At 46.1% G+C, this 26,593-nt stretch overlaps 1 protein-coding gene across 1 annotated transcript; it reads right to left on the minus strand.

Moving 5' to 3' along the window:
- Positions 1-364: 364 nt before the first annotated feature.
- Positions 365-4,857, minus strand: SPP1 (secreted phosphoprotein 1). The gene is made up of 7 exons (XM_010119303.2): positions 4,768-4,857; positions 3,460-3,526; positions 3,309-3,359; positions 2,281-2,385; positions 2,085-2,129; positions 1,570-1,821; positions 365-1,120 (listed from the first exon to the last, which is right to left on the minus strand). The coding sequence occupies exons 2-7, from the start codon at positions 3,511-3,513 to the stop codon at positions 710-712; spliced, it is 918 nt and encodes a 305-aa protein (XP_010117605.1). The 5' UTR covers positions 3,514-3,526; positions 4,768-4,857; the 3' UTR covers positions 365-709.
- Between the last annotated feature and the right edge of the window lie 21,736 nt (positions 4,858-26,593).

Consider the following 26,593-nt stretch of genomic DNA (forward strand, 5'->3'; position numbering starts at 1 on the left):
GAAAGCCCGGGGCACGGAGGGAGATGTAGTTGTCCTGCCTACGAGCGGGAGCGGCGGCCGGGGGCGGCCTCCCTCCCTCCCTCCCCGCCGTGTCCTCAGCGAGGGCCGGGCGCCTTCTCGCCTCGCCACTCCCAAGGCGGGAAACCCTGAGGCGCCGCTGCGGGAGCGGCGCAGGGGCCGGAGCCGGGTATTTCAGGCCAGTTCGGCCCTGACCCTCGGTAAAAGCAGAAGCAGGCCCCACAGAGGGATTTTACCTCCATAATAAATTGTGAAGGAACAGCTATTTCACATAATTTTAAGAAGGAGCCATATTAAAGCCCCTTACGCAGCCCCCACCCCAGCATACACTAACACAGCCCACAGCTACAGGGTTTTGTGTTTTTATTTCAATCCAGTTACAGCAAAATACAGGCTGGCAGTACAGAGAGCAGCATGCCAGAGAGGTAGCGCTAGCCCCGTGCGTCCGGCAGCATCTGTCTGGCTGCCCCATGCCTCCGCCGACTGCGTCCCAGCGGCCGGCGCCATGTGCAGTGCGAGGAGCTGGCGCTGCTGGCGGCCGAGGGGAGGCCGCCCCGAACTGCTTGCTGCCCCAAACCCGAAAAACGACCACACGCTATACATTTACAAACAGTTACCCGACATGAAGCTACTCCCCCCTCCCCTTAGGTAGGAATTCAAAAAGAAGGGAACAAATCACATTTGTCTCCCTTTAAAAGGTGACTTCGTTATTTTCGATGCTGTGATGATCCTGAGCATCCTCGGCACTCTCCAGCGTTTGATTGCTGTTATCATCAGGGATCTCAGACGAAACATGGACCTGGCTCTCCTTGCTTTCCAGGCTCTGGTGGCTGTCCCCTCTGATGCTAGCCTTGCTCTCATCATCTCCTTCCATCTCACGGCTGTCAAATTTCTGCCGACTGTCGTTTTCCATGCTCCGGTCACGCAGCTTACTGTCCAGCTCGCTGCTGTCCTGCTCGTGGCTCTTGTCAGCCCACTCCCTGCTAATGGTGTGCTTCCCCAGGGTGCGGCGGACAGCAGGATCCTCCTGGGAGAGCCCCGCTTGCTGGCTGTCGGCATCCAGGGCGCTCTCATCCTCCTCGGTGGCATCATATGCAATGAGCTGTGTTACAGAGCAGAACAAGGAGTCATTGTCACTCCTGAGGAGCTGATCTGTGACCAGGTACAAAGCAAGCTGTGCAGAATGCAGGGACACTCAAAGCCTGTATGATACAGCTCTGCTCGGAGACGCTGCTGTCTTTTTATGAAGTTGCATGAACCTTTCGCATTACAAGAAACTCAGGTTTGATCCTAGCCTCAGATTTCACATGTGTAAGTACATCACTTGCAGAATTGCACAGCTTACAGCTGCAGGCTGCAATTCGTGCCACTGCACATCGACAGCCCTCACCAATTCCGGGTATTCCAAGAAAGCAAATACATTCCTTCACTTACGCCTAGCTTTCCCCCTACAAATCATTTTCAAAGCTAACTCCCATAAAATAACATGTCTATTTTCAAGTTCACTACCCTTTCCCAAAAACCTAGGTACTGCTACTTAGCACTATTTACCTTTTTTGCAGCTTTGCGGAGTTTGATAGCCTTCACCAGTGCGGCTTTCGCCCTCAACCTGTAAGCCACACTGTCGCCTCTGCCAGCGTTGTCTCCTCGGGTGAAAGGGAAAGGAGGGAAGGGTGCAGTTACTGGAATATCCGTGGGAAAAGTGGTGACAACCTCATCAGATTCATCTGTGTCATTGGAATCATTATCATCATCATCATCATCCACATCTTCATGGCTCTTGCTTGACACATCAGGAAAGTGCTGGAAAGCATTTGTTATCCATCAGGCAAATGAACATATATGAGACATGAATACTGTTATCTGCCTGCTCACCCAGGGCTTATGCACTATTGAAGAACTAAGTGCATGAATTGCTCTGAATTCACCTCACCCTGCCTGAAGCTTTGTTTTATTTAGGGAGAGATGTTACCAAGAGAACTGTATTTGGTTGAGGACAATGAGTGCTGCTATACACTGGCTGCCCTGCAGCACTCAACCGACATTTTGCTGTTCAAAACACTTACCGGTTTTACTGGGACATCCACGCTTTCTTCTGAAGAGTAAAGAGTCTGAAAACAACAGCAAACTTACTATTAGCACACCAGGGCACAAACAATAGAGCTGATCAGCACGTTAACTATTCTTTCAACATTTAATCCTAACATGCAAATCTTGGCATTGAAAGATGCTATTCTTTCTCTTCCAGTTAGTTGCACATACCTGCTGAGGTGATGCCACGTCATTCTGTGAGTGCTGCAGACGCTCCCAAGACTGAGAATTCACATGGTGGTGGTAATGCCTGTGTGAGAGATGGCTCCGGGGATCCTTCCAGAAAATGAAAAAAGGTGATTTAAATCCATAAAGGAGCATACAAGAGCAGGCAGAGCTGCCTGCATCACAACCTCTGTTTGCAGGCTGATGGGGCATCTGCAATGCATACTCCTTTTGTACAGGATGTGTCCTCAGCAATTCATTGCAACAGGAAGAGGACTCAGAACAAGCTGTGATCTCAGATTAATGTTATACCCAAAAACTATAATAAAGAAGATGTGCCTCTCCCAGTGGCAGTGCCAGAGCTTGGGGAATTTCAGATCAGTTACTCCAGCTCATTTTTATTGAGTGAAATTTTGAGTTATAGCTAACGACCATCAGTTCTGCTAATTCTCAGGTTCTTCTCCCAGGAATGATTTATCTTCCACATCATGAAGACTCTAAGCTAAATGCAGTAGCTGATTCTCAGAGTAGATAACTAATTTCACATGGGCAGTAGCTGGCGATGGAGTATAAATCAAATAGCTATATACAAGACTACTACCATTCACTCACAGCACTCCAGATATTCATGGGAAGTGGATTAAAGTGCTCTTCCAATACCAAATATTGTCATCTGATCCACACTAATGAATGCGGGTTATAGTAGTTGTGCCATGCTACAGGCCTTTGCTCTTTTTAACTGATAGCTTACACATTTTTCATTAAGAAAAAAACATTTCCAGTGCTGGTCCAGAGACACAACTATAACAAGAGTCCACAACCAGGTACCAGCCTAGCATGGCAAAAGTCTACTGAATTCAGTGGCTCTCTGCTTTGGCTGCCTGAGAAACTGGCTCATAACAACCAGGTGTGGACATGTTCTGCAGGCAGCCACAGTCATAAAACAAGTATTGGACAATGTGTATTAGAGAAAAAAAAAAAAAACCAAAAAGGATTTATTAAATAAAACTAATAGAAAGACAAAAGGAGCTTACGTATTTTTCTTCGGAGCTGGCAGAAGTGGCATGCTGCTTGGATTTACCAACCTTGAAGAGAGAAAAGAGAAAAAGCATTTGTCAGTATTAATTTCTTGCTAATGTGCAAAGAAAATATGTGATTGCTAATACACATCTGTGATTTACTCACTGGCCATGCAGCAGCGACACTGATAATGCATAAACACAGAACTGCCACCTTCATTGTGATGTTTTACCTGGAAAATATTTTGAAACTGTGAACCAACAAGGTAAAATACCACAAAAAATGCCACATGCTTTTTCTTTCTCCTGGTGTTCTTCACTGTACCGAGACCAGCTCTCTGCTAAGGATTCAAACTGCCCATGCCCGTCTTTTCCCTGTCCTCCATCACCGCCTCACACTCAGCCCGTTTTGTAATGATTTAACAACTCAAAAGCTACATGAATTTTAAAACCAGATACTGAGAAGGGCTGAGAGTAGCCACACTGAGAGGGTGAACGGACTCCTCCAGTCATCTAACTTGCACTGGCAAAAGGAAAAGCTTTGTGAAAAACAAAGTACTATGAAGATCAGCTTAGGTTTATCATCATTCATTTAACATCATTTTGTGAAAAGAGACAGGACAAGACAAGCCCAGCTCAGATTCTCTTTTCAGTTATTTTAAAACTAGTTTTCAGGATTACTAACTGGAGTCACTGTGAGTAAACTCAGTTTATATGAACATCAACTGCTTTTATTAATAGGTCTTTATTTACCCCTGCAGAAGTTTGAACCAAACGACCTGTGTTTCCAAGCAAGAGATGAAGTGAAGTATCTGCTCACATTGTAGTTTTAGCATTTTGATAAATGAGGATTCCTGATGAAATTAGGAGAGTGCTGAGCTACAGTAAACTTTGGTGCTGACAGACCAATTCCCAGGATAAGCAACATCCCTGAGAAATTAAACTGGTTTACTGATGAAGAAGAGGCATTTAAAGCTTTAGTAAATCATAGCAGGAAAGAAAGGCTACACTTAAAATACATTAATAAAGCTGAGACAGGGCACTCTAATAGAGGTATTGCAATTTCAGGAGTTAGACAGAGAAGGGTGCATGTCCCATCCATTCAGTAGTGTGCAGCACAAACTGCAAGCCTGCTAGGAGAAACAGGGATACTGCCAGACAGTGGTTATATGAGGGAGAAAGCTTTCTGTGTCCAAGTACCAGCTTCGAGTTTCCAGCACTTGACTCAGTGGCAGAGTTTTCGGTAACCTCCTCCCAACATCTATTAGCACATGGATTTTACCTGGTGATTATGTGTAGTACCTTGCACTGCTAAAGCAACCTTCCCCTATAAAAGCAGACCTTTTTCCACAGAGAAACATCAAATGTCCCTGTCCAGCAAAGCAGTTTTCAAAGATTTCCTGTCCAATGCTTCCTCAACTAAAGCTGCTGACAGAATAGCACATATCAGGTAAAAAAAAAAGAAAAAAATTACCTTTCTGGTGCTAGAGGAGTCACCTGTGAGAAGAGCCCTCTTAGTGATCCCAGCAGCAGCTCCAGCCAGTTGGCTCCCAGTAGCTCTGGCTTTCTCCCCTCGTCCCCTGACTGCCTGACATCTCCAGCCTCAGGGAATTTAAACCCTGTCCCAGGCATGGCCACCAATCCCCGCGTGGCGGAAAAAGATGAGGTCATGAGGCTCCTGGCCACCGTCCTGCCCACGTTCTCCTACACTTCCTCTTTGGCTTTGTGGCTTTTGAAGCAAACAAAAGCTACTCTATGGTTAAAACATTACTTATGGGCAAGATCATTAACCAGCAGGTCTGTTGAATGCACAGCATTTGGTATCGTGTAGGAGGACTTCAGGGCACGTCTGTCCTCCTTTTACAAAAAGGCAGAGCCCAGTTTCCCAGAAACCTTTCCTCCCTTGTTCTGTGGGGGATAGAAACAGGTAATGTGTGCAGGAGGAAGGAGACCTGAACATAAAACTCCCCAAAAAGCTGTTAATGCTTACACAAAGTCGTAGATTTGCTCTCCAGGGTATACACGTAACAAGAATCACAAAGACAGGGTGCAGAATATGGCCTTTGCCTTTTTGATCCGAACTAGGTTAAAAAAAAATCCTATTAGTGTATCTCATAGGCACTTGGCATCTAGAAACTTGTTTGGAAAGGTATTCAAGAGACATTGATAGTCTAATTAAAAAGGAGTCATGCACCATTGTCAGAAATTCTCATTCCTTTTCTATTTATTTGTGTCCCATCTGGGTCCTTTCTAGTTTCATCCACTTTCTCAGGTGCTTCAGTTGAGTCACCTGCTACAGCTGTCTGCTGCACCAAACCCGCTCCAGGGACCAAATTCCAGATATTTTTCTAGCTGAAGAAAGAAAAAGAGGCAGCTGCAGCTCCACTACAAGGAGTACCATGATTAGCAAAGGGCATTATGGGATGAAATTACACATCTGCTACGGAGCAGTGCATCAGCCCACTGATGGGCAACAGATCTGTTCTGGCAGCGCATCGCTTGGACAGGTTCTGCCTCATCTGTGATGTGCTGTAAGACTCTCAAGACTCTCTTCTGTTTGTTGTTTCTTTAAAATTACAATGAAGTGTCGTTCAAGCACAGGAAAACATTCCAAGCAGCCCTTTTAGAAGGCAGAATATTCATAATCTTTCAAAGCAGTTATCTTTCTCCTCATTTCTGTTACCCAGCTAATATTTCATGTATCCTTAGTCAAGCAGCAATGAAATGGACATCTTGTTGTCCCAGCCCTTGTTACCAATTATCCTGCGCTTACTAACATTTCTGTGGCATGTTTAGAAACACTATGAGAAACACACTCAAGTAAGCTCAGCAACTGCCCGTCACATCATCACATGCACCTACGTAATTATATTTTAGAGCTAGGATCAGCAACAATTAGAAGTTTAACTTAGTCTGCTTAATAGAGTATTCTAATACCCTAGGAGGAGAATAGGATAAAAAGGTAGTACATCTTTAATAGTTCTGCATGTCCATGAACCCGTGTATGCACCCACCTGAATGAGGACTGTCTTAGCTTTTATTTTTGGAGCTATGTGACCATTATTATTTACTAACTCAGCAAAGACTTTTCAAGCAAAAAAGCCTTGATCTGCGATCTTCTGCAGATTTAGATAGCTTGTATCATCTCCCATCACATCTTCAGCTCAGTGCTTCTGGAAACCAGTTTGCTGAAGCCCTTGAATGCAGAGGCAGGACTCAAGATGTAAGTGGACGCTATTTAGAAGTTTTGGTTTGAGTATTATGTCGTAAATTATAAAACATTGCTATTACTTAGTAACTAGAACTGCTTCAAAAGGCCGCTGCTGTTGACTCCGGGGAATCCCAAACCAGGCCCTTAGACAGCCGACTACCTTTGATGGCAAACACTGATACAGATTATTAGTGCAACTTGTAGCTCCCGTGTCTGGTAAGAAAAAAAAATACTTCTGCATTACAGAGCAAGAACGTGAGACACAGGGAAGCTCGGTGGCCCACACCACTGGATGTGAGACTGAGTATGGTGTGTCCTGCTCTCCTGTCCTACCCGCACATATTCTGGGTCAAATTTTGAGCCTGCAAAAACCTACTTTCTCTACCAACTGTTCATCAAGAGACACAGAACTGAGTAACGTTATACTGAAAAATCTCCTAGCACTGTTTTCTGGCCAAAACAAGAACCTTCCAGCATATGCAATCTGCATAATGGTATATTACTGTCTATCAGACTTTCAGGAAAATACCCTTTATGTCAGGACTTGTAAACAACCTGTTTCACCAAGTTCAGCAGCAGTTATCAGTCATCCTGATCAAGAAGCCAAAGCCATTAGAAACACAGTCTTCCTGAAAGACTTTCCTGTACAGGTCAATTATCCCTGTGGCTTTTCAAGGTAAATGTTTTGCGAGTACCTGGAACACATGTCTCTTAGCAGAGACGCTATGTGACTCCCAGGGAATTGTTTCTGGCAAGAAACTGATATTTCCAGTGTGCTGGGAGATGGGAGCGTTTCTGAGTACCGTTGCCAAAGCTATATGGTTGATTTTGTAAGAGCTAAGGAACAACAGTGATATTTTGCAGTAATCAGAAGCAGGATGTGAAGCGACAGTTATTACCAAATGGCCTCATTTTATGCAAGATCAGCTAGTACAGAGCTGTAGTAAATTTAGCACTTGTCTCATGCCCGTCATTATGTGGTTATTCATCCTGTAAATCATTTCGTCTAGCTGAGAAATCCTTTGCCTTGGTAGGAGGTAGTGCTTTCTCGCCCTCTCGGAGATAAGGAACAAGCAGGGCAGAAAGGGGGGAAACTTTCACCATTTTCACTTTCCACATTAAAATGCCTAATTCTCGAGAGAGCACCTGGCTGGCGGAGGCACAGCAGAAGCAACTTGCTTGAACTGGTACAGGTGGGAGGGTACATGATTTCAGCTTCCAAGAGCTGTCAGCGTCTGTGCGGAGCGCGACCATGACAGGCTGTAATTTGTTGCATGTAGGGGACATTTTCTACTTGGCTATCATGTCAAACAAAGCTTTTGACCACAATTTCTTCCAACTTCTGCTGTGTTAGGAACATGTGGTTGGGCTGCCATTTCGTGTCGTCGCGAAGCACTATTGGTGCCTCCCTGTGCAACCTCCGACATGTACCTAAGGCCCTCGGCTGAGACATCAGTGTGATGCCTAGTGATATCCTTGGCCAGCATGGGAAATCCCAGCCTGCTTGTAATGACTAGTCTCTCAGGAGAGCTGGCTTTTGTTTAGGTTTGTTCACCAAAAAAAGGGTCTTGGGGGAGACCAGAACAACATAATCTATATGACAAAGACTAAGACTGGGAGAGAGAGAGATTAATTTCTTCAGCAGCATGAAGAACACCATCAAGTGAAAACACCAAGAAATCTCAGCTTGGCAGCACTCTTGTAAGTAACTGTTTTGCAGCTAGAATGTCCCAAAGAAAAGCAGACTTAGTAAACTGTGGTTTCTGTGAAAAACAGCTGAAAACCAAAACTTTCTTGCATTGCCACCATAAAATACTCCTGAAAAGTACCTTGGAAACTAAGCATATCAGCCAATATAATATATCCCCCAAAGCCCTTGAATTTTCCCAATTAAAGCTTCAAAAGTGGGGAAAAGCTTCCATTCAATAGCTTGTAGGCTTAAAAAAAAACCCTTCTGCCTCTTCAATAGACCTCCACGGTGTTTGTGTCCAGGCCTAGGGGAGTACTTGGCATGCAGAAGCGATACAGGTGTCAGATCTGTTTGATAAAGAAATTACAACAGATTCCCTCCTTGCACGTGCGAGCGGGGCACCCCAGTAACACATGCTGTGCTGCACAGCTGCCAATGTTGTGCTTTGCACCGCTTAGAGCATTTCCAAAATAGAACAGCAGTCAAACAAGCAGCAGCAAGTTTCTCCCAAGCAAAACCTCTCATGCAGTGACAGGGCAGTTCAGAACAATGTGAGGTCCATGACCTTCCAGTCTCCCTGTCACTTCCGATCTGCAGCACGGCTTGGAACAACTGGTTGGCAAGGTAAGCTCTATTTAACCCTTATTCAGGCAACACAGGGAGTTATGGTTTCTTTCTTTCCCGGAGTCAGCCCTAGCCACTCCTGGGGGTGTTGCAGAACTAGGCACACCACTGTCCCAGAGCTGTGGTAGGCGATTAATCAGGACAGAACAGAGACTTTCTGGGAAACAATCCCACCAGAAGCATACAGCATGTTAGAAAGTGCTGGTGTTTGACAGATAGCATATTTGTATGGTCTGTCCTTACTTCCCTCTGGGCAAAGAGAGCCCACTCGCTTGTTTCCTCTGACTTCTGTGACTAATTGCTACCTGTTCACTTTTTCAAATGCCTTTTTAAGAACAGCTTTGGAAACTGAAGAAAAAAATAAGTATTTGAGACACTGCCATACAGCTGTGGTCCACAAATCCAGGAGGCTGAAAAGCCTCAGTCAGGTCCCAGCTTTCACAGAGCCAAGAGGCTGCTCTTCCTACAGCATAAATACAGTCCAGCTGTCTGTAGCTTCTTAAAATGGAACCTTGCTGATGTTTCTTCCCTTTACTTTTAAAGCCAGCTAGAAAAAAATATTTTCTTTCCGGATTTTTTTTCCTGTTGGAATTAATGTATTTTAATACTGAAGTCAGTGGAGCAGCAGCAATAGGAATTAAACCAGCAGAGAAACATTATGTTATTTTCAGGTCATCATAGTTACCAGAATGAAGAGCAAAACACCAGACACTCCCATGCTGGGTTTGTGGCTGTATTTTAGCAGAAAGAATTGCAGAAAAAGAATTGCATTTGTTTCAGCTGGATAACTTAATAAACACAATAATAGTCTGAACTACCATTAGAAATAAAAGCAACCAGTGAAAGTATATCTAGTGTACATACTTTTTTTCATGACTGTGCCATTCAGTGATGTATGTAACCCTCAAAAAGCAATTGTTTGAGAACAGGAGAATGAGACTTTCAGCATCCCAATGGGAGCTGAGCTCGATTCGCTCTCTTAAGATGTTGGCTCTGGAGCCTGAACACTGCTGCAGAGATAATGCTCTAGGATGAAGGAAAGCATGCAGGGCACATGTGCTTAACTCCTCTACATACTCAGAAGAAAATAACCATCAGCCTGCGAGCTCAGGCTTCACAGTCTCAGTACTAAGGGGAATTCAATGGCAGGAAAGAGCTTCACAGAAGATTGCTTTATGGACAAACATTGCAAAACTTCATGACAAGTTGTTTCCCTCTCTCTTCCCTCTGCCATCTCAGTTCCCTATTTCCAATCCTACTGCAAGATTTTCTCCTCCTAGTCAGAAAGGACACTAATGGAAAAATCTGAATATGCAGAATGGGTATGGAAAGAACAGCATCTTCTTGCTCTGCATTGTGAAACTTGGAAAGTCACAAGATGCCCGTTCCACCTAGTGCAAGAGCTTTTGGCAGGGCACCACGATACTGCACGCCCAGCACCCCTCCACTTGCATCTTCGCTAAGCTCCGCTGGCAAAGCACAAAGAGCTACCCCCTCACTGCCAGAAACGCAAGAAGCAGAACAGATTACAGCACAGCACGACAGAGAAGAGGTGGACGGGGAAGATGATGGGCCAAGTCCTCCTCTGCAGCCACCAGTGCACTGCTTCTGTGCGTAACCGAGATCAGCACTGCATTCCTATACCGCACCACGAAGGATGAGTCCTAACTGTGCCCTCATAATCCTTATCACACAGAAGCCTTGATTTTACATTCCACATATACCATGATGAGCTCCCGTCATGTTTCCACACTTCTGAGGAGCAGAGAGTCCAGAAAGGGTTGCTACCAATCCCAGAGACAAACCTTTTAGAAGACACGCTGTCTGAGAGGCTCCTGGAAAGGGCGAGCACAAAACATAATTTGGAGAGGTGCCGGGCATTACGCAACACAGGATCGCAGCCCGCATATCTGTGGTTATCTGTACACAAGGTCTCTTGTCTGCAGCCTGCCCTGACTTTTCTATCTCGAAAAAGTCTGGAGAAGGTGAAGCGTGCAGTATACAAGCAGAGCCGGACTGCTAAGGACAGGTTGTGACCCTGTCAGTGAACCTGACCTCAGAGCCAGGCTGGGCTACACACCAAAAACCCTTCGGATTTCACGTGGTTTCAGGTTTTGTTGTGACCAGTTTGCTTAACTCTCGGTCTAGGGCTGCTGTGGTCTGAGGTGAGACGAGTGCAAAACTGAGTCAGTGTGAAAGCAAACATCTGCCGGGCACTATGCATGGGGGTGTGGAGCCCCTGCCAGTGGAGTGGGAGGAAAAAAACCTATCTGTGGGCCTGCAGAAAGGGAAATTAAAGAGTTGGGGACTGGATTTGGAGAGGAAGTAATTTGGCCGAGAAGCTCATCTGATTTTGTGGGGGAACCAAAAACCAGCAGGCTAGGGTCAAGGCCTCTGCCATCCCAACTGAGTCACGGAGAGATTCCCTGCAGCTTGCTCAGGCTCGGAGGTGATGAGGCTGTTTTCCCTCGAAGCCTGTCCAAGCAGGAGCTCTGCAGGAAGTAGGCTTCACTACGGCAATGGAATATTTTGGTTCCATCTTGGAAAGCCAGGACACCTGCGTGTCAGGATACTTCATCTTAATTGGTTTTGGGGTAGCCACCTCTTGTACAATATGGATTCAGCATGCCAATAGAGAATATCACTCAGATCCAGCAATTTCTTCTTGTGTTCTGCATATTAACATTGTATTAATCCTTTCCATTTTTAGAAATTGGGGTTTTTTGATGGAATGGGAAGTAGTAACTCACACCTGACAGGTATTGCCATCAGCAAGTCAAGAGATGTTAATTTTCCTAATTGTATAATTTTTCAAGTGAATAGGATAAATTGATACACTGAATAGTGCAGATTATGGGTAATACAAGTGTCTGGGAAAAAAAGTAAAAAAGGGTTGTTTTTTTTTTTCATTGGAAAGGTACCCTCCCCTCCCCTCCCTCTTTTTCAGTCAGTTTTTCTTTTTTCTCTGCCTCCCTTTCAGCAGGACTGGAACACAAAACTATTTTGGTTTGTAAAGTACCTATGTAATATCTGCTGAACTGGCAGTTCATGTATGTGGGACAGGTGCCCTTACTCCCCAGATTTGTCACCTCCTGGTCAGTCCCTGACCCTGCCCAGCACTGAGGACTAGGAGCTCAGCATCCTGTGATACAGAGGAACTGTGTAGAGGCACACTGAGCGTGGCTAGTCGGGAAGACAGACAGCCTGCTAGGTATGGGAACACAGCAGCACACTTCTGGCAAGCCCCTGCTCTCCCTCCTTGCTTACCAGCTCTCTTTGGAAGGGAGGTGCTTTTTTTGAAATACACAGTTGAAAGATAATCACATCCAGATTTAGGAAATAACATTTTGCACATAATTCATACTTGCTACCTAGACAGATTATTGGTTAAGCATGTAGCTATAAATTTGGCAGAATAAATGGCAAACTGTGGTTGGCATATGGATGTGAAGCAGGAAGCAAACTCCAGCTATACATTAACTAGAGGAAAGGAAAACCTAAGAAACTGGAATAATCAGCAGGCTCTGAAGCAAACAGTGAGAAGGGGCAGCTTACAGGGCAGCTAACTCGAGAAGCGTATGCAGCATCAGGGCTCTTTGCATTAGGAAAAACATTACTGGTCAATAAATAACAAGCCAGAACTGCTGTTTGCTCGCTGAGTCTTGTTTATCACAAAGAAGTCAAATGACTTCTCCTCACCCGTGGAAAATGTGAACACAGAGGATGACAGGCAATTTTGGGAAGCAACATCCGTTCTGTATGGAGAAACTTGATCTGCTATACCCAAAATAACTGATGTTGAAACACAGCCTAATTCTCATCTAAGCAATTAATTAAACAAAATGAGGAAGCACAACTGCTTGTTGGAGCTGTGTTGGTCTCACCTCAGGCAGCAGGGCAGTAACATGGGCTCAGCTGGACTGGAAATCATAGAGGTAAGGCAGGTCATCAACAGATAACTTTGTGCTCTCAGCAGGCTGCTGAAAAGCAATTACCATGCCCCCTGGTCCCTGTGGGAAGCACTGTAGAAATTCTGGCACCTGTACCTCCATTGGCACCCAGACAGTTGCAGCCCATGGGAACCTGTTTGTCTGAGCCCTGCAGGACCACGCTGCTGCCTGCATCCTTGACACTTCCTACTCCTGCACTACCCTCATAGCTCAGGCAACTGTGCCTTGGCTCAGCTACGCTATCTAGGCTCTCTGGGTGTGCTAAACAGAGGAAAAGAAATAGTGTGGTGGCTACAGCAAAAAAACCCAACCAAACAAACAACAACAACAAAAAAAAAAAACCCAAAAAAAAAAACCCCAAAAAACAACAAAGCTGGCTGCAGGTCAGCATCCAGCTAGCAAAACTGCTTAGATGAGTGACTTCTGGAGAATGGGTTCTTCTGTCTTCACCTTTTGCAAAAAGAAATGGACTTCCCCCAGGACAGGCTTCAGTATGGAGAGAAACCTCGGTGTTTGCCTCCATGCACAAAGTGGCTAGAATTTTACTCCTTGAAAACTGGAGGCGTAATTATATTGCAGGCTGAAAGCCTGATCAGAGCAGGCTTCCTGCAGCACTGCTTTGCTTTGGCTCAGCCACAGCAGTACACACAGAGATGCTCAGATATACTAACATACGCACACACATACAGTTAATACTTTAAATTCCACTTTCTGGACCAAAGAAAATTCTGGAGTTCTGAGTCACACAGAAGTTACACAAAAAGCAAAAAACAACACCAAAAGAGTGCACTGGACCACGCTCCAGTTGTATGCAATGGTGCAAGTAAGTCCCAGTGAGATAAATCCGAGCCCCCTGTTTCAGGCTTGAATACAGATGGGAAGAGGAGGGCTTAATTTCGACAAATATTCACAGCCATGGATGTCTCCTTTGCCTCTACCCCAGATGAGGCCAGGCTGATGCACTGAGCATTTTTAGATATACCTTCCAGTCTTTCAGATTAGTGGATTCAGTCATCCTACCTCTTCGCTAGGTGGCTACTGTCATGAGAGGGATCAGTTTAACACAACAACAGTCCCATTTAGCACAGATTCCTACAAGAGAAAATGCGTGACCAAATCTTGGAGCAAGGGATAGAGGGAAGTGGGTTGTTCAGCAAACACTCTTGTGTCTCTTTTTGGCCAGTACTATGAGTGTCATTGTTGGGATGCAACACTGCTGATCTAAAGATGATAGGAATAATGTAGATTTTCCAATGATAACTATCTAAAAAAGCAGTAGTATCAAAATATTAAGAAATGCAAACTACTATGGCAAATCTTTTTTTTAAGTAGTCTTTCATTTAACTTCATATCTACTGTACCTGCCCTTCTCACCCTTATGCTATAGCATGTGACTTCAGTAATTTTCAGCAAAATTAATATTCATTATGGCTCTGATCTCGCAAAGCTGTTGTATGGGCACAAGCTTGTCCTTATTGATCATGCAGTTATTGGGTTCTGGGTGAGGACTATTAAATAAGTTTTTAAAGGGAGGCAACTATAAGATTTGATGCAATAATAATTTGCCCATTGGTTATCAGCTCCTAGCTCAATACTGCCAATGCCTCAGACAAGGCATAAATGCCCAAGAAATACTAAAAATCTCACTCTGAACTCACAATTATGCTAGCATTTCTCTTAATGTACTGATTTCTTATCATTATGGAGATGGAAAGCAGAGAACAATAGGAAGGCAGAATAGAAAAAAAATATAAAAGTTACCCTGGCCAAGTAATTGCATTCTCTGGCTGTAGGTTTTAAATGTCTTTCTTTAACAGGAAATCTTTCCTATAGACTTCAGTGAAAACAGCTATGTTCACACATACACAGATTGCGCGTTGGAAGCAAGCAGAGGACAGCTTTTTTTTCTTACGTGGGCTACACAAACACTGCAAATTGAAGCTTAAGAAAGCAGAGCTGCTCCTGTTTCACCACGATACAGCCTGCTGACAATTAGCCTGTCTGCTTGGGCTGCTCTGCTTCCCTATCCCATCCCCACACAGCAATTAACAGGGGCAAAAGAAAGCCCAGGCACTCCCTTGTTACATATCAGCTGCTTGGGCTGTCCAGGGGTCTGGGTCAATATCTAAGAGATCTTTCCTGGAAAGCCAACAACTCTTCCAGGCCTGAATCTGTAATACGGACAGACTGAAAGAGTCAATTACCTTTCATTACCATTTTCAAGATGCCATCACTTAAACAATATGCAATGCTCTGGTGACAGTCTTGCTAGCACTGCCATTTGCTCATCCCCAGTTATTCCTTCTGAATTGGTGTTATTCTGTGTTAAAGCTGTTTTCCATAAAAATTCCATTGATGAGCACTAACTACACTGCTCATCCATAACGCTAAGAATTAAATTATGAACAGGCTTCCCCATTGTTTTTTGTGGGCAAGAGATTATTCATGCCATTTACACAATTCAACCGTGTATAAACATCGCAGCCTGACTTACAATTATCAGTTGTATTCCAGCCCCTTCAGTACTGGTATCAACAAGTTATATTCTGGTTTCAACAGAGACAACCCCGATGGCAATGCTGGTGAGGTTTTTCCAGTACCCTTCTGCTCCCAGCTGAGAAAGCTTCCCCAGAGCACTGGCTTCTCTCCCTGTTCTGGTTTCAGACAGCTGCCCAATGAGTCTTTGTTTTACTGTACAGCAAGCAGGTCTGTGCCCTCTGGGGAAATCTGAGCTCCCCCAACTCCATTAGGCTGTGTGCACATCTCCTGGCTTCCTGGGAACGTGTCTCCTCCGAGCAATCAGCTCTGAAAGACAGCAAGTTGGTCAAAGTAACTGAGCCTCTGATGGAAAACAGGTTGGAAACACACAGGTAATTTAAAAAGCTAGAAATTAGTTCTGAAAGAGACTAGTCACAGTATCTCTCCATTCCTGCCAACACAATACAAACTCCCTGTTGTCCATTCTCTCTAAGTTCTTGTCATAGGAATCCAAAGGAATAACTTTTCTGAATTTGATGGAATGAAAGCAGAGGATCCTTCCTGCCTGACACCTGTTCAGCATCTCTGTACATAGGAAGCAACGCCACAGCTTCCCAGATTACTTAGTGTGGTGTAACCCAGGTGCTGTGCAAGGTGCCCACCTCAGCACACACAGTGCCCACCTACATCCTCCCCCTCAGTGAGCACCTGGTAGGGTCAGCATCTGTCATGCTGGGTCTACGAACACTTCTGTGCTTTGGCATCGTGCAGGGCCTCTGCCCAGAAGGAGCAATTCTTCATGCAGGTTATTCAGCTGTTACTCTCCAGGAAATCTCTTCATCTGCGTAGTCCCTACTCTAATGAGCGTCAAGGTGGACATTAGGCTCTCTAATGAAAACAGCTACTGGTTTATTTGTTTGGATTTTTATTTCAACATAGAAATCTCCCTGCAGAATGTTCTAGGAAAGCACAAGAGAAACATTTCTTCTGTGAAATGTAATTAACATAGTTTTCTTCCTGTTGCGAAGTATAATGGCAAATATAAACCAAAACACAAGAATGGGGTTATTTTGGACCATGGTTTTTGCATTTCAAAATACTGTGACGAGTTTGGTTTGTCAAGCTGAAGACAGGGCAGACGTCTCTCTCCCTTCCTGTTTAAGCCAGTGGTCGGGGAAGGGCTGCCGTAACCTATAATGAAGGTTGGCTCGCCAAAAGCAACTTGTTTTCCCCAATCTATAAATGCAGTTTCCCAAAGATTGAACATATGCCACAATGTGCATATGCTCTGTGATCCTGTCTGACATGGCGAACCCCAGTCTGATCCCAAGTAATGCTAAAACTTACATAGAAATACCCAACTCTGACAAACCTGATATATATACTTTCTCAATACATAGCTCACACAAAGATATGGAATACTCCTTCAGAATCAAAGAAGTGAGTCAGACTTTCCTCTGCAAAAGCATTTCCTAACCATGGAAGAACTTGACCAAACATGGGACCATTGTCACATCTCACTATGTTATTTGCAGCTGCTCTTGAGGTGGCAAAGCACTTAAACATGTACGCATCTGAGGCCCAGGGGCTGTTGGGAGAAGCGCAGTGCGACACAGCTGCACGGTCACTGCCTAGGAAGGCACCTCCTGCCCAGAGGTCATTTTACCCAGATGGGTAATTCCCTGCAACGTGTCTCCACATGCAAAACATACAATCCAAGACGGAACCAGAGAACTGAAATAATAAATGGTTTGCTTTTCCCTGCTTTCCAAACAAGGTCAATCATTAAACAAAAATGAGAAATTACATTCTGTCAGTGGAAAGCCTCACTAGTATAAGTAAGTATAACACACTGAACTTGTTTGGATCTAGGATCAACAGTCTTTACTGTAAATATTTCTGAGCCAGTGTACCTTAAAAAATTATCAAGTGCTTCCTACCTTATTTTCTTTAGTCACTGCAAGAATTTACAAGTAAATACGCTGGCCTCCATCCATAAGAAAAAACACTGCAGCACAAGCAGCATGGCTGAATAAACCTCTAGGCAAAAGCAGGCAAGACCATCGCACAAGCAAACTCCTTGCATTGTCTGTAGCTCAGGTAAAGTGAAACAAGGCTGGTCTGGCAGGGACTACATGGAAGCAATATCCCTTTACCCGAGAGCTGCTCTCCCTCCATGCTTGAACATGGCAGTGCACTGCTGTGGCCCTCTCCTCTCCCTGCAGAGCCTGTCTGGCTGTCCTCCTGTGCCATCAGGGCCCCGGAGGCTCCGGGCAGAATTGCGCATCTTGGTGAGAAACTTCTTGAGCCTTCAGCAGCAGCATCACCCCCACTGTCCAGGGGGGCAGAAAAGCCATCTAGGGCCGTCGAGGGCTGCTTCTCCCAGCAGTCAAGGCATGTATTAGAAGGCTATAGCAGTGCGAGGAAAAGCAGTATATGCAAGTAGCATATATTTTTAAAATTAGTTTTCTGGATATCAGAAGATATCTAGATATCTATCAGAAGGTATCTCCATCCTACCTGGAAGGTGTTTGTTAAGATCTAGCCCACATTTTCCAAAACAGGAGGAGCAACACAGTAAGGAAAGGTGAAAAGAAAGCTAAATATTTTCATTTGCAGGTAATTGCACAAAGGCCAATATACAAAACCTGAAAAGCTTCAAGAATCAAGTTCCTGCTGAAAGCCAAGAACATAAAAGGTGTCCCACCATATGTGTTTTACAACGTTTTGGCCCACTAGGTCTGGCGGCTTACCCCGTGACAACACAACATTGACAGCTAAGACTCAGCAAGGGTTTTCCCAGAGACGTGACACTTCCAGCGAGCATTTAGGAGCGGATTACTCTTTTAGCTCTGTTTGTGGAGCCTGTGATGGGCCTAGCCTTGCGTCAGCAGCAGATGCCAAGGACAAAGACACTGAGACTGTTTCTTTCTGCAACAGACACACACCCCTTCCCTCCCGAAACACTGTCAGGGTGCTGCTGCGAGCAGCTGCCCTCCTGCCCATCCGAATTCTGGCCACCTATGGCCAAGCAAGCACCAGCCAGCGGGGCACAGCCTGAGGCATCAGACGCATTTCACTCTTGCCTACCAGCGCAAACCTGCAAGGAAAATCCAATCACAAGCACATAAGTCACTTCCCTTCTTAGCCACGCGTATGAGGCACCAAATCCCAAACCAGGCCTCTTACTGGGCAAGGTCCCACTGCGTTTCGCACTGATTCAAGCAGGGTGCTGACAGCAGAGAGTGCATCTGTAACACCCAGGGCTACGGCTGCCTGGCCAAGGGGATAACACAGGCAAGCAGGCCTGAGGACGGGGCAGCACAGGGCACAGCGTGGATTTAGCATTCCTCCAACACTGAAGGTGAGCACTGTGATTACCACAGGGTCACAACCACATCTGCCCATGGCCTGTCGGGGTATACAAAAACAGTTCTAGGTTTCTTAAGGAAAAACAAGCAGGGAAAGGCACAGAAAATTTGTCAGACAAATCATGGAGCCAGACAACTTGTTGGAAGGAGGTTTAGGTCAGTGTCAGGGCCCTGCCTTGTGCACAGCACATGAGGAGCTCTGCCTGCTCGTGACCCCCATCTGCACACTTGGTTTGCTTGAAGCCTGTTGCAGGTACGTGTTTCACAGACCAAACATCTGGCACACCTGCAGGCTTCAGAGAAACAACCAGACTGTCAGGAGGAGCTGAGGTCCAAGTTGCCCCTTTGTACATCAAACAAAAAGAAATACAAATAATTCCTGAGCAGCTCCCGAGGTGTGACAGACCACTTTGTTTCAGTTACACATAAAGCCTTTAAATTGGGATTTTCCAGCAGCCTTCCAGTGCCAGGCTTGTGTCTTATGAATCATATTTTGTCTATCACATCAGCAATGAAAATGTATCAATTCCTACGGTAAAGGGGATTTAAGCTCTCTGTTGCTCACCCTAACGAGAGCAGGCTCCAGGCTGAGCAGCGCTTTACTCTTTAAAGGAAGAGGAGGATGCTCACACCAGCCACAGAGCATCTCTCCAGCACAAGCTTTGTTTTCCTGTGGGTCTTTAGTGACAGCATGTCATTATAAGGCAAGAACAACCCCAAGTAAAAGTCTCTCCCCAGCACACAAACACTGAATATCCAGAAGTGTTGGGAAAACAAAAGTAGCTATCAGTAGGTACTTACATATAAACTGAATTGAATTATACCAGCACTTTGCTACCCATATCACAAACCTTTATGGTTTCTCCAAGAATGGGAGTTAAAAAAAGCATGCCATGCCACATACCTCGAGCAAAACCTTCCCTTCATGCCTGGCACACTGACTGGCCACCAGTCCTTGCTAAGTGTCAGAGCTCTGGAAATAGAGATCCTACATGCAGAAAGGGTAATTGAAACATGCAACATCACCATTCCCTTTCTGATACAAGTCACACCAAGGGATTGGTTAGAAAAGGTGGAGAGTCAAGGAGAAGGAAAACGTCTTTTTTTTTCAGCTGTTTCACATCTCCTGAGAAAGCGCATCACAATAGCTGGTCTAGGTACTTGGGTTGTAAGCCGCACACAGACTCAGCTGTCACTGAGCCATTTACAGCCTTGGGCCTTTATCTCCCCTTGAAGAAGTTAGCTTTTGACCTCTGTCTTTGCATCTCCTATATCTCCTATCACTTAAAAACCTTTTGCATGGCCCTCAGGGTTACTGGAAATCTTCTGCAAACTCTGAGAAGCAGAATGGCTGTTTTGAAAACAACCTGACAGGATAAAACCATGCCAGAGACCTGCACAGCTCTGCCTCTGCCTTCTGAGCCCAGCATCCCTGGGAAGGGGCTACCTTGCTTTCTCCTTTCAGTGCTCCAGGTAAGGCCCTGACATGAAGCTGGGTAGTCGTTGCTTTGTCCCCGACTGCACTCTTTGAACAGCAGAGAAACCGAAGCTAACATCAGCTACTGGTGAGGGTTTTGAACCATGAGGCAGCAGTGTTTTACTGCTGTCATTACAAATCCAGAGGTTCCATCTTGCCAGTGTTGTAATGCATAACTTGTTAACTTAATCTAATTTTCTAGTTAGTCATGAGCTCTCAGACGGCATTCGCGCCTTTAAATCAATAGGACTTTCAGGGATGAAGTGTGGTGCATAGTTTGCTGCTGCCAAACCCAGCTAGTACCTTCCCCTCCCTTTAGGTGTGCCAAGGCAGACTGCCCAGACAGCACCGCACAGGACACTGCTCAGCCACACACCTTGGTCCCTGGAGCACTGCCGCCTCAGTTTCCCCACCCGAGAAGCGGATGCAGTGGCCGTGGGTTGTGGTGGAGAGGATGAAAGCTGCTCCCTCACCGCAAAACTCACCGGATGGCACGGACGCCCCCCAGTTCCCGTCCACATCCCTGAGTGGAGAAATACAGGCCCCCACCCCGACAAACACCTCCACCTACCAACTCGGGGGAGGTTTTCTCCAGCTCTGAAACCCCAGGCCTGAGCTGTGTTTGAGCCACATGAAGAAGGGGTACGGTTTTGTTTTTCCAGTGACCATAGCAATACTCTGCCCTTTTCTGGGGTCTGGCCTTGTGTTTTAAGTGGCCCGGAGCCAGGCAATCCTAGTTAAGCAATAGCAAAACAGCTCTGGTCTAGCACGGTCCTTGTTAAAATCTTACTTCTGGCTTAGCGAACAGGAAGCTAAAAAGTAACTACCTCCCTCGGGCACATCTCCACAAAGCCCCTTTTGTATGGCACACCAGTATGGGCCGGGGGAGTAGCCAGGGCTTACAGAGAGGCTGTGCTGGGTGGCAACAGGGAGTGGAGACATCTTCCTGAGCAGGGAGATGGGAGGGGGCAAGAACGTGTTAGACCTCCAGTATCATAGCATCTCACCTTAAACACATCTGGTACCCAGCACTCTGGCTGGTGTTAGAGGAGAGGGCACTCAGTGAGGACAGATCACTTTTTCCCCAGGAGGAAGGCAGAGTTTCCTGCCACCCATTTCCAGGATGACTTACTCATTGCTGGGAAGTGCTGAGAGTAGCAGCTGTTCCCCGGTTTTTGCACAGCAAATGCCATCTTGCACCCAGGTGTGTGTCTGAGCTGGTTTCCAGCAACCCAAGGAAGTCCATGCAAGCCAGGTCAGCAGCAGGGCAAGTCACTGGGTCCAAACAAGATGACAAAATCATCAGCTGCTCATGACCTACCAAGCAACTTTGCTTCAGGCAATTAGCCTAGAGACCAGCATACCTGCCTGTTCAGTGATTTACAGTCGTAATACTTTAACCTGGGTGTGGGGGAGCTCTCTGTGAATCCCAGGGAGCTTGTCTAGGGAAATGTAGCCCTTGTCTGTGGCACAAGCCTTCTCCTGCTAAGTGGAGACTGGACTTGTGCAAACTAACTTACAGGTCTGGAGTATCCTCCTTCTCTCATTCACTTTTTACAGTTCATGCAGAGCACAAGGTGACCATTTCACAGCAAGAACCATTCCTGTGTGCTAGCAATCTTGATTCAGATGCATTAATAATAAACAGGAATAAAGGCAAAGATTTTTCAGGCAGCAAATGAGACTCTGAGGGGGTTTGCCAGACCGTGGCAGTGCTGAATCTCCTGAGTGTGCTCCACAGCATCTTCCTTTCGCTTCTGTTTTAGTTCATTTCAAAAAGTAGAAAACAAAACTTGGAAGCATAGAGGAGTCAAATAAACTGAATAAGCAGGAAACTCTTCCACAAAACTGATATCTAAGGAATTTCATTTATTAAGAAATTCCCTGACCTCCGTTTGGCTGGGGATTTTGGACAGTCAGAGCAAGAAGGCAACAGCAGTTTCATCAGAATGGAGAAAACTGAGAGGAGGAGGAGGGAGGAGGCGAGCACTGAGGGAGGGCAGCACAGGGAGAAGTGAAACATTGAGGTGGAAACACATAGTGTAAAAGGCAAGGCTGGAGAAACAGGAGTGGAAAAAAAGTTCCAAAGGGAAAAATGCAAACAGAGGAGAAAAGTCAGAAGGCTGGCAGGGGAGAAGGCATGAAGCACAGGTAGCTGGGGAAATGAGCTGGAAAGGGGGGAGGGAAAGCAGAATAAGAAAGAGGAAGCTGCTTTAAAAGGCAGAGCTAGTTAGTCAGAGGCAGAGCTGAAGAAGAAGGGAAGAACAAGGCCCCGAGCTGTTCCCACCAGCAGTACCCAGCCCTCTACCCAAGTCTGCAGCAATGGTCCCTGGTGAGGCAGATCCACCAGCGTCTATACTCCTGCATCAGCTCTGCTTTCATGAGCCTTATAATTACATGGATATATTATCCTCAGGGAATCGACCTGCAAGCTCTGCCTCAGAGCTTGGCATGATCCACATAAAAAATTTCAAGCATAAACTTAACTGCCGTTTGTGACACAGATCTCGGTGCTCACACAGCTCTGAATTCCAACGGCTGACCTAAAGGTGTCCCTGCTATCGCTGGCATGTACAGTGTACACTGTCAGCAGCACTCCACTCAAACACACTGCCAATGGCAACTATTTTAACCAATTTTTTCCAGGACATTTTCCACACACATAGGCACCCCCTGCCCGACTCCTCTGCCATATGCCAGCAAACCCTGCGCTGGAGCATCCCCTCCTTTCTGCACAGGATCCTGGGGACATGTCACCTCCCACCAGCCCTCCCAGCTGACCCCCAGCTGCCCTCCCCTGCCTGCAGGGAGGCAGCCCAGCCCTGCTTCGCTCAGGACACAAATATGACTGCTGGCAGTAAAGCAGTTGAAGAAATAATCTGATATAACAAGATATTTTTGCTTATTGCACTGGTGTTAGAAAGTGGAATGACACCACAGCAGTGACCAGCACTTTGCTAGTATTAATGTACGTGTTCAGTAGCTCTGATAGAATATAAACAGGAAGGAGTCAAAAGCCGGTGCGATCCTCAGCTACGTGACTGATCCTGCCCAAACAGAAGCATGCCCTTTCCAACGAAGTCTCTATTTCTAGTCCTAATCGTTCACCTCCCTCTTGAGTTTCAGTTGAGCAAGATGCTTTTTACTGTGCTGCTTTGCACTGCTAAATCTTTGGCCTTCAAGAGTTAACACTCCAAATAAAACCCTACATATATTTCCTACATAATCCCAAAGCACTCTGTATGGCTCAGAGAGAACTTAACTGTTTAATGCAGGAGTTAGAGGCCGCAGGCATGTCAATGTAGTACATTAGAATCATAGGATGGTGTGGGTTGGAAGGGACCTTTAAAGGCCATCTAGTCCAACCCCCCTGCAAGGACCAGGGACATCTCCAACCGGATCAGGTTGCTCAGAGCCCTATCCAACCTGGCCTTGAATGTTTACAGGGATGGGGCATTCACCACCACTTTAGGCAACCTGTTCCAGTGTTTCACCACTCCCATTGCAGAAAATTTATTCCTAATGTCTTATCTGAATCTACCTCCTTCTGTTTCAAAACCATTACCCACTGTCCTATCACTACAGGCCCCGCTAAAAAACCTGTCTCCATCTTTCTTAGAAGCCCCCTTTAGATACTGGAAGGCTGCTGTAAAGTCTCCCCAGAGCCTTCTCTTCTCCAGGCTGAACAGCCCCAACTTGCTCAGCCTGTCCTCAGAGGAGAGGTGCTCCAGCTTTCTTATTGTCTTTGTGACCCTCCTCTGAACCCTTTCCAACAGGTCCATGCCCTTCTTACATTGGGGGCTCCAGAACTGGACACAGTACTCCAGGTGGGATCTCACCAGAGCAGAGTAAAGGGGCAGAATCACCTCCCCTGACCTGCTGGCCACGCTTCTCTTGATGCAGCCCAGGACGCAGTTGGCCTTCTGGGCCGCAAGGGCAAATTGCCAGCTCATGTTGAGCTTCTCATCCGCCATCACTCCCAATTCCCTCTCCTCAGGGCTGCTCTCCATCCATTCTCTGCTCAACCTATATTTGTGCCTGAGATTGCCCTGACCCATGTGCAGGACCTTGCACTTGGCCTTGTGGAACTTCATGAGGTTCACATGGGCCCACCTCGCCAGCCTGTCAAGGTCCCTCTGGATGGCATCTCCTCCCTCCAGCATGTCAACCACACCATACAGCTTGGTGTCATCAGCAAACTTGCTGAGGGTGCACTCTATCCCACTGTCCCTGTCACCAACACAGATGTTAAACAGGGCCGGTTCCAATACCGACCCTGAGGAACACCACTCGTCACTTATCTCCAACTGGACATCAAGTTGTTGACCACAACTCTCTGAGTGCAGCCATTCAGCCAATGCCTATCCACTGAGTAGTCTGTCCATCAACCCATGTCTCTCCAGTTTAGAGAGAAGGATGTCATGCTGGACAGTGTCACATGCTTTGCACAAGTCCAAGTAGATGACATCAGTTGCTCATTCCTTATCCACCAGCGCTGTAACCCCATGGTAGAAGGCCACCAAATTAGTCAGACATGATTTGCCCTTCATGAAGCCATGTTGGCTGTCACCAATCACTTCATTATTTTTCATATTGTGGCCACTGATGCTAACTCATTTCTCCATAAACTTTGGCTATGGGTGGAGTAAAGCAGACAGTGGAAGTAGGAAGAGATGCTCCTCAGCAAGGATGTGGGATCACAACCTGACCAAAACAAACCCTGTTTAACATGTGGTGGCTGATCCACATGGTTGCTTCCCACAGCAGCATCCTCTGGTCTCTACCAGACAATCATTACATGCTTTTGTTAGATTTCTATATATGCTTTTTTTTCTGTAAATTTAAAGAGGACCTTCCCTTCCAGTAAATTACAGCTTTCTTTTGGCTTTCAGGCCAGTCTGCAGCTCATGTTTTCATACAGTCTGACTTGCTCCCTTTTGGCTTTTTGGAGGCACTGACTGCAGAGAAGGTTAAGCAGTTCAGCGGTTGAGTTGCTGGTACAAAAAAACCCCTACAGATTTCTGATCCAGAACACACACCAAAACAACCCGCTATAGAGAAACAGCCCAGCTGGAGCCAAGTATACGTGCTATTGCACTACACGCCCCCAGTATTTATTTACAAAGCAACCCAAGTAGGACTGCCATCCAACCAGGTTTCTTTAAACACATACTTTTCATGCCCAGAAACCATCCTTGGATTTTTTTTTTTTTTTTTTTGTGGGAAAGGGGCCTAAAGATGTGCACAGGAGTGCTTGTCCACAGCTGCTGCAGGCTCAGAGATACCTGAGACACAGTGGCTTTTTTTGTGCCTGTGCCATGGCTCAGTTGTCACCACAGAAGAAAACACCTTTACAGGGACTTTGCGGCTTCATGCAGCCGCCCTACACACCACAGTCCACGTGCCACAGCACCGTGCTGAGCTGGGTCAGCACCCCCTGAAACCTGCAGGAGCATTTCCAAGTTTTGAACTGGACCAGACCAAGGACTGTGAGCACTAGCAAGGGGACAAAAGCAGTGCCAAAAATGCTGCCACAAGGGGAATTTCCCCTAAAGGCTGAGGAAGTTCATATCAATACCTGGAGGTCCATACTGAAGCCTCTGCTAGCTTTTTACTGTTTCACAAAAGCCTGAATTTTTCTGCCCTCCACACCCACCTTATTAGGCAAAAAGCACTTTTTCCCCAAGACAAGAGATAGTTTAATCCTCACTTCAGCAGAGCTATAAAAGTCACAGCACAAAGCAGGTGAAAACCCTCTGCTTTATAAAAATGCCTCTGTTTCCTCTAAGAACTGAAACAGGCTGGATGTTAATAACAATTTTCCAGAATCCCATGGGAACCCATTTGCCCCATAGGGCAAAGTCCCCTAGACTATGGCGCCAGGGCAATCAGTTCCTAATTACACAGGTTACAACATTGTCACCCCCAGATTAACAAAGCATCAGGAGGTGACTGAGGCCACATTATAGACCATGGTGGCGACAGGATGTGATAATTCACCCGGCATGCCCAGGAAGCCAAGGATATCTCTGAGGTACCCGCAAGCCCACAAGTTCTAGCTGCAATGTACTAAACACGCACATGGCAGAGCAGCTTGCTGCACTGTATAAACCCTGACTCAACTACAAGTTGTAGAGCCACAAAGAATAATTACAAGGAGAGCTATTTTTAAGACATGTAGCAAAGGTTTAGTGTTTTGGGTGTTTTTTTTGTCATTCCTCCTCTCCTTTTTACAGCAAAGGTGCTGGGAAGTCAGCCAGGATCCCAGTCCCTGATCTGCCCAGGTAAAAGCCTGCCCCAGGCAGAAGAAAGGCAGAGCAGGCTGGCCCTTGCTTTCTCACCGCCCAGCAAACCCAGGGAGACACAGCGCATCTCACACTCCGCTGCTGGTGTCAGTACCTGCAGTGCTTTCTCCCCACAGCCGGTAGCACAAGATGCCGCTCCTGTCCCACTCCCACAGCCTCAGCACCCACAACATGCAGGGACTATGGGCAGGTTT

This window comes from Chlamydotis macqueenii, chromosome 4, assembly GCF_036417535.1.
Source record: "Chlamydotis macqueenii isolate bChlMac1 chromosome 4, bChlMac1.mat, whole genome shotgun sequence".
Taxonomy (NCBI): domain Eukaryota; kingdom Metazoa; phylum Chordata; class Aves; order Otidiformes; family Otididae; genus Chlamydotis; species Chlamydotis macqueenii.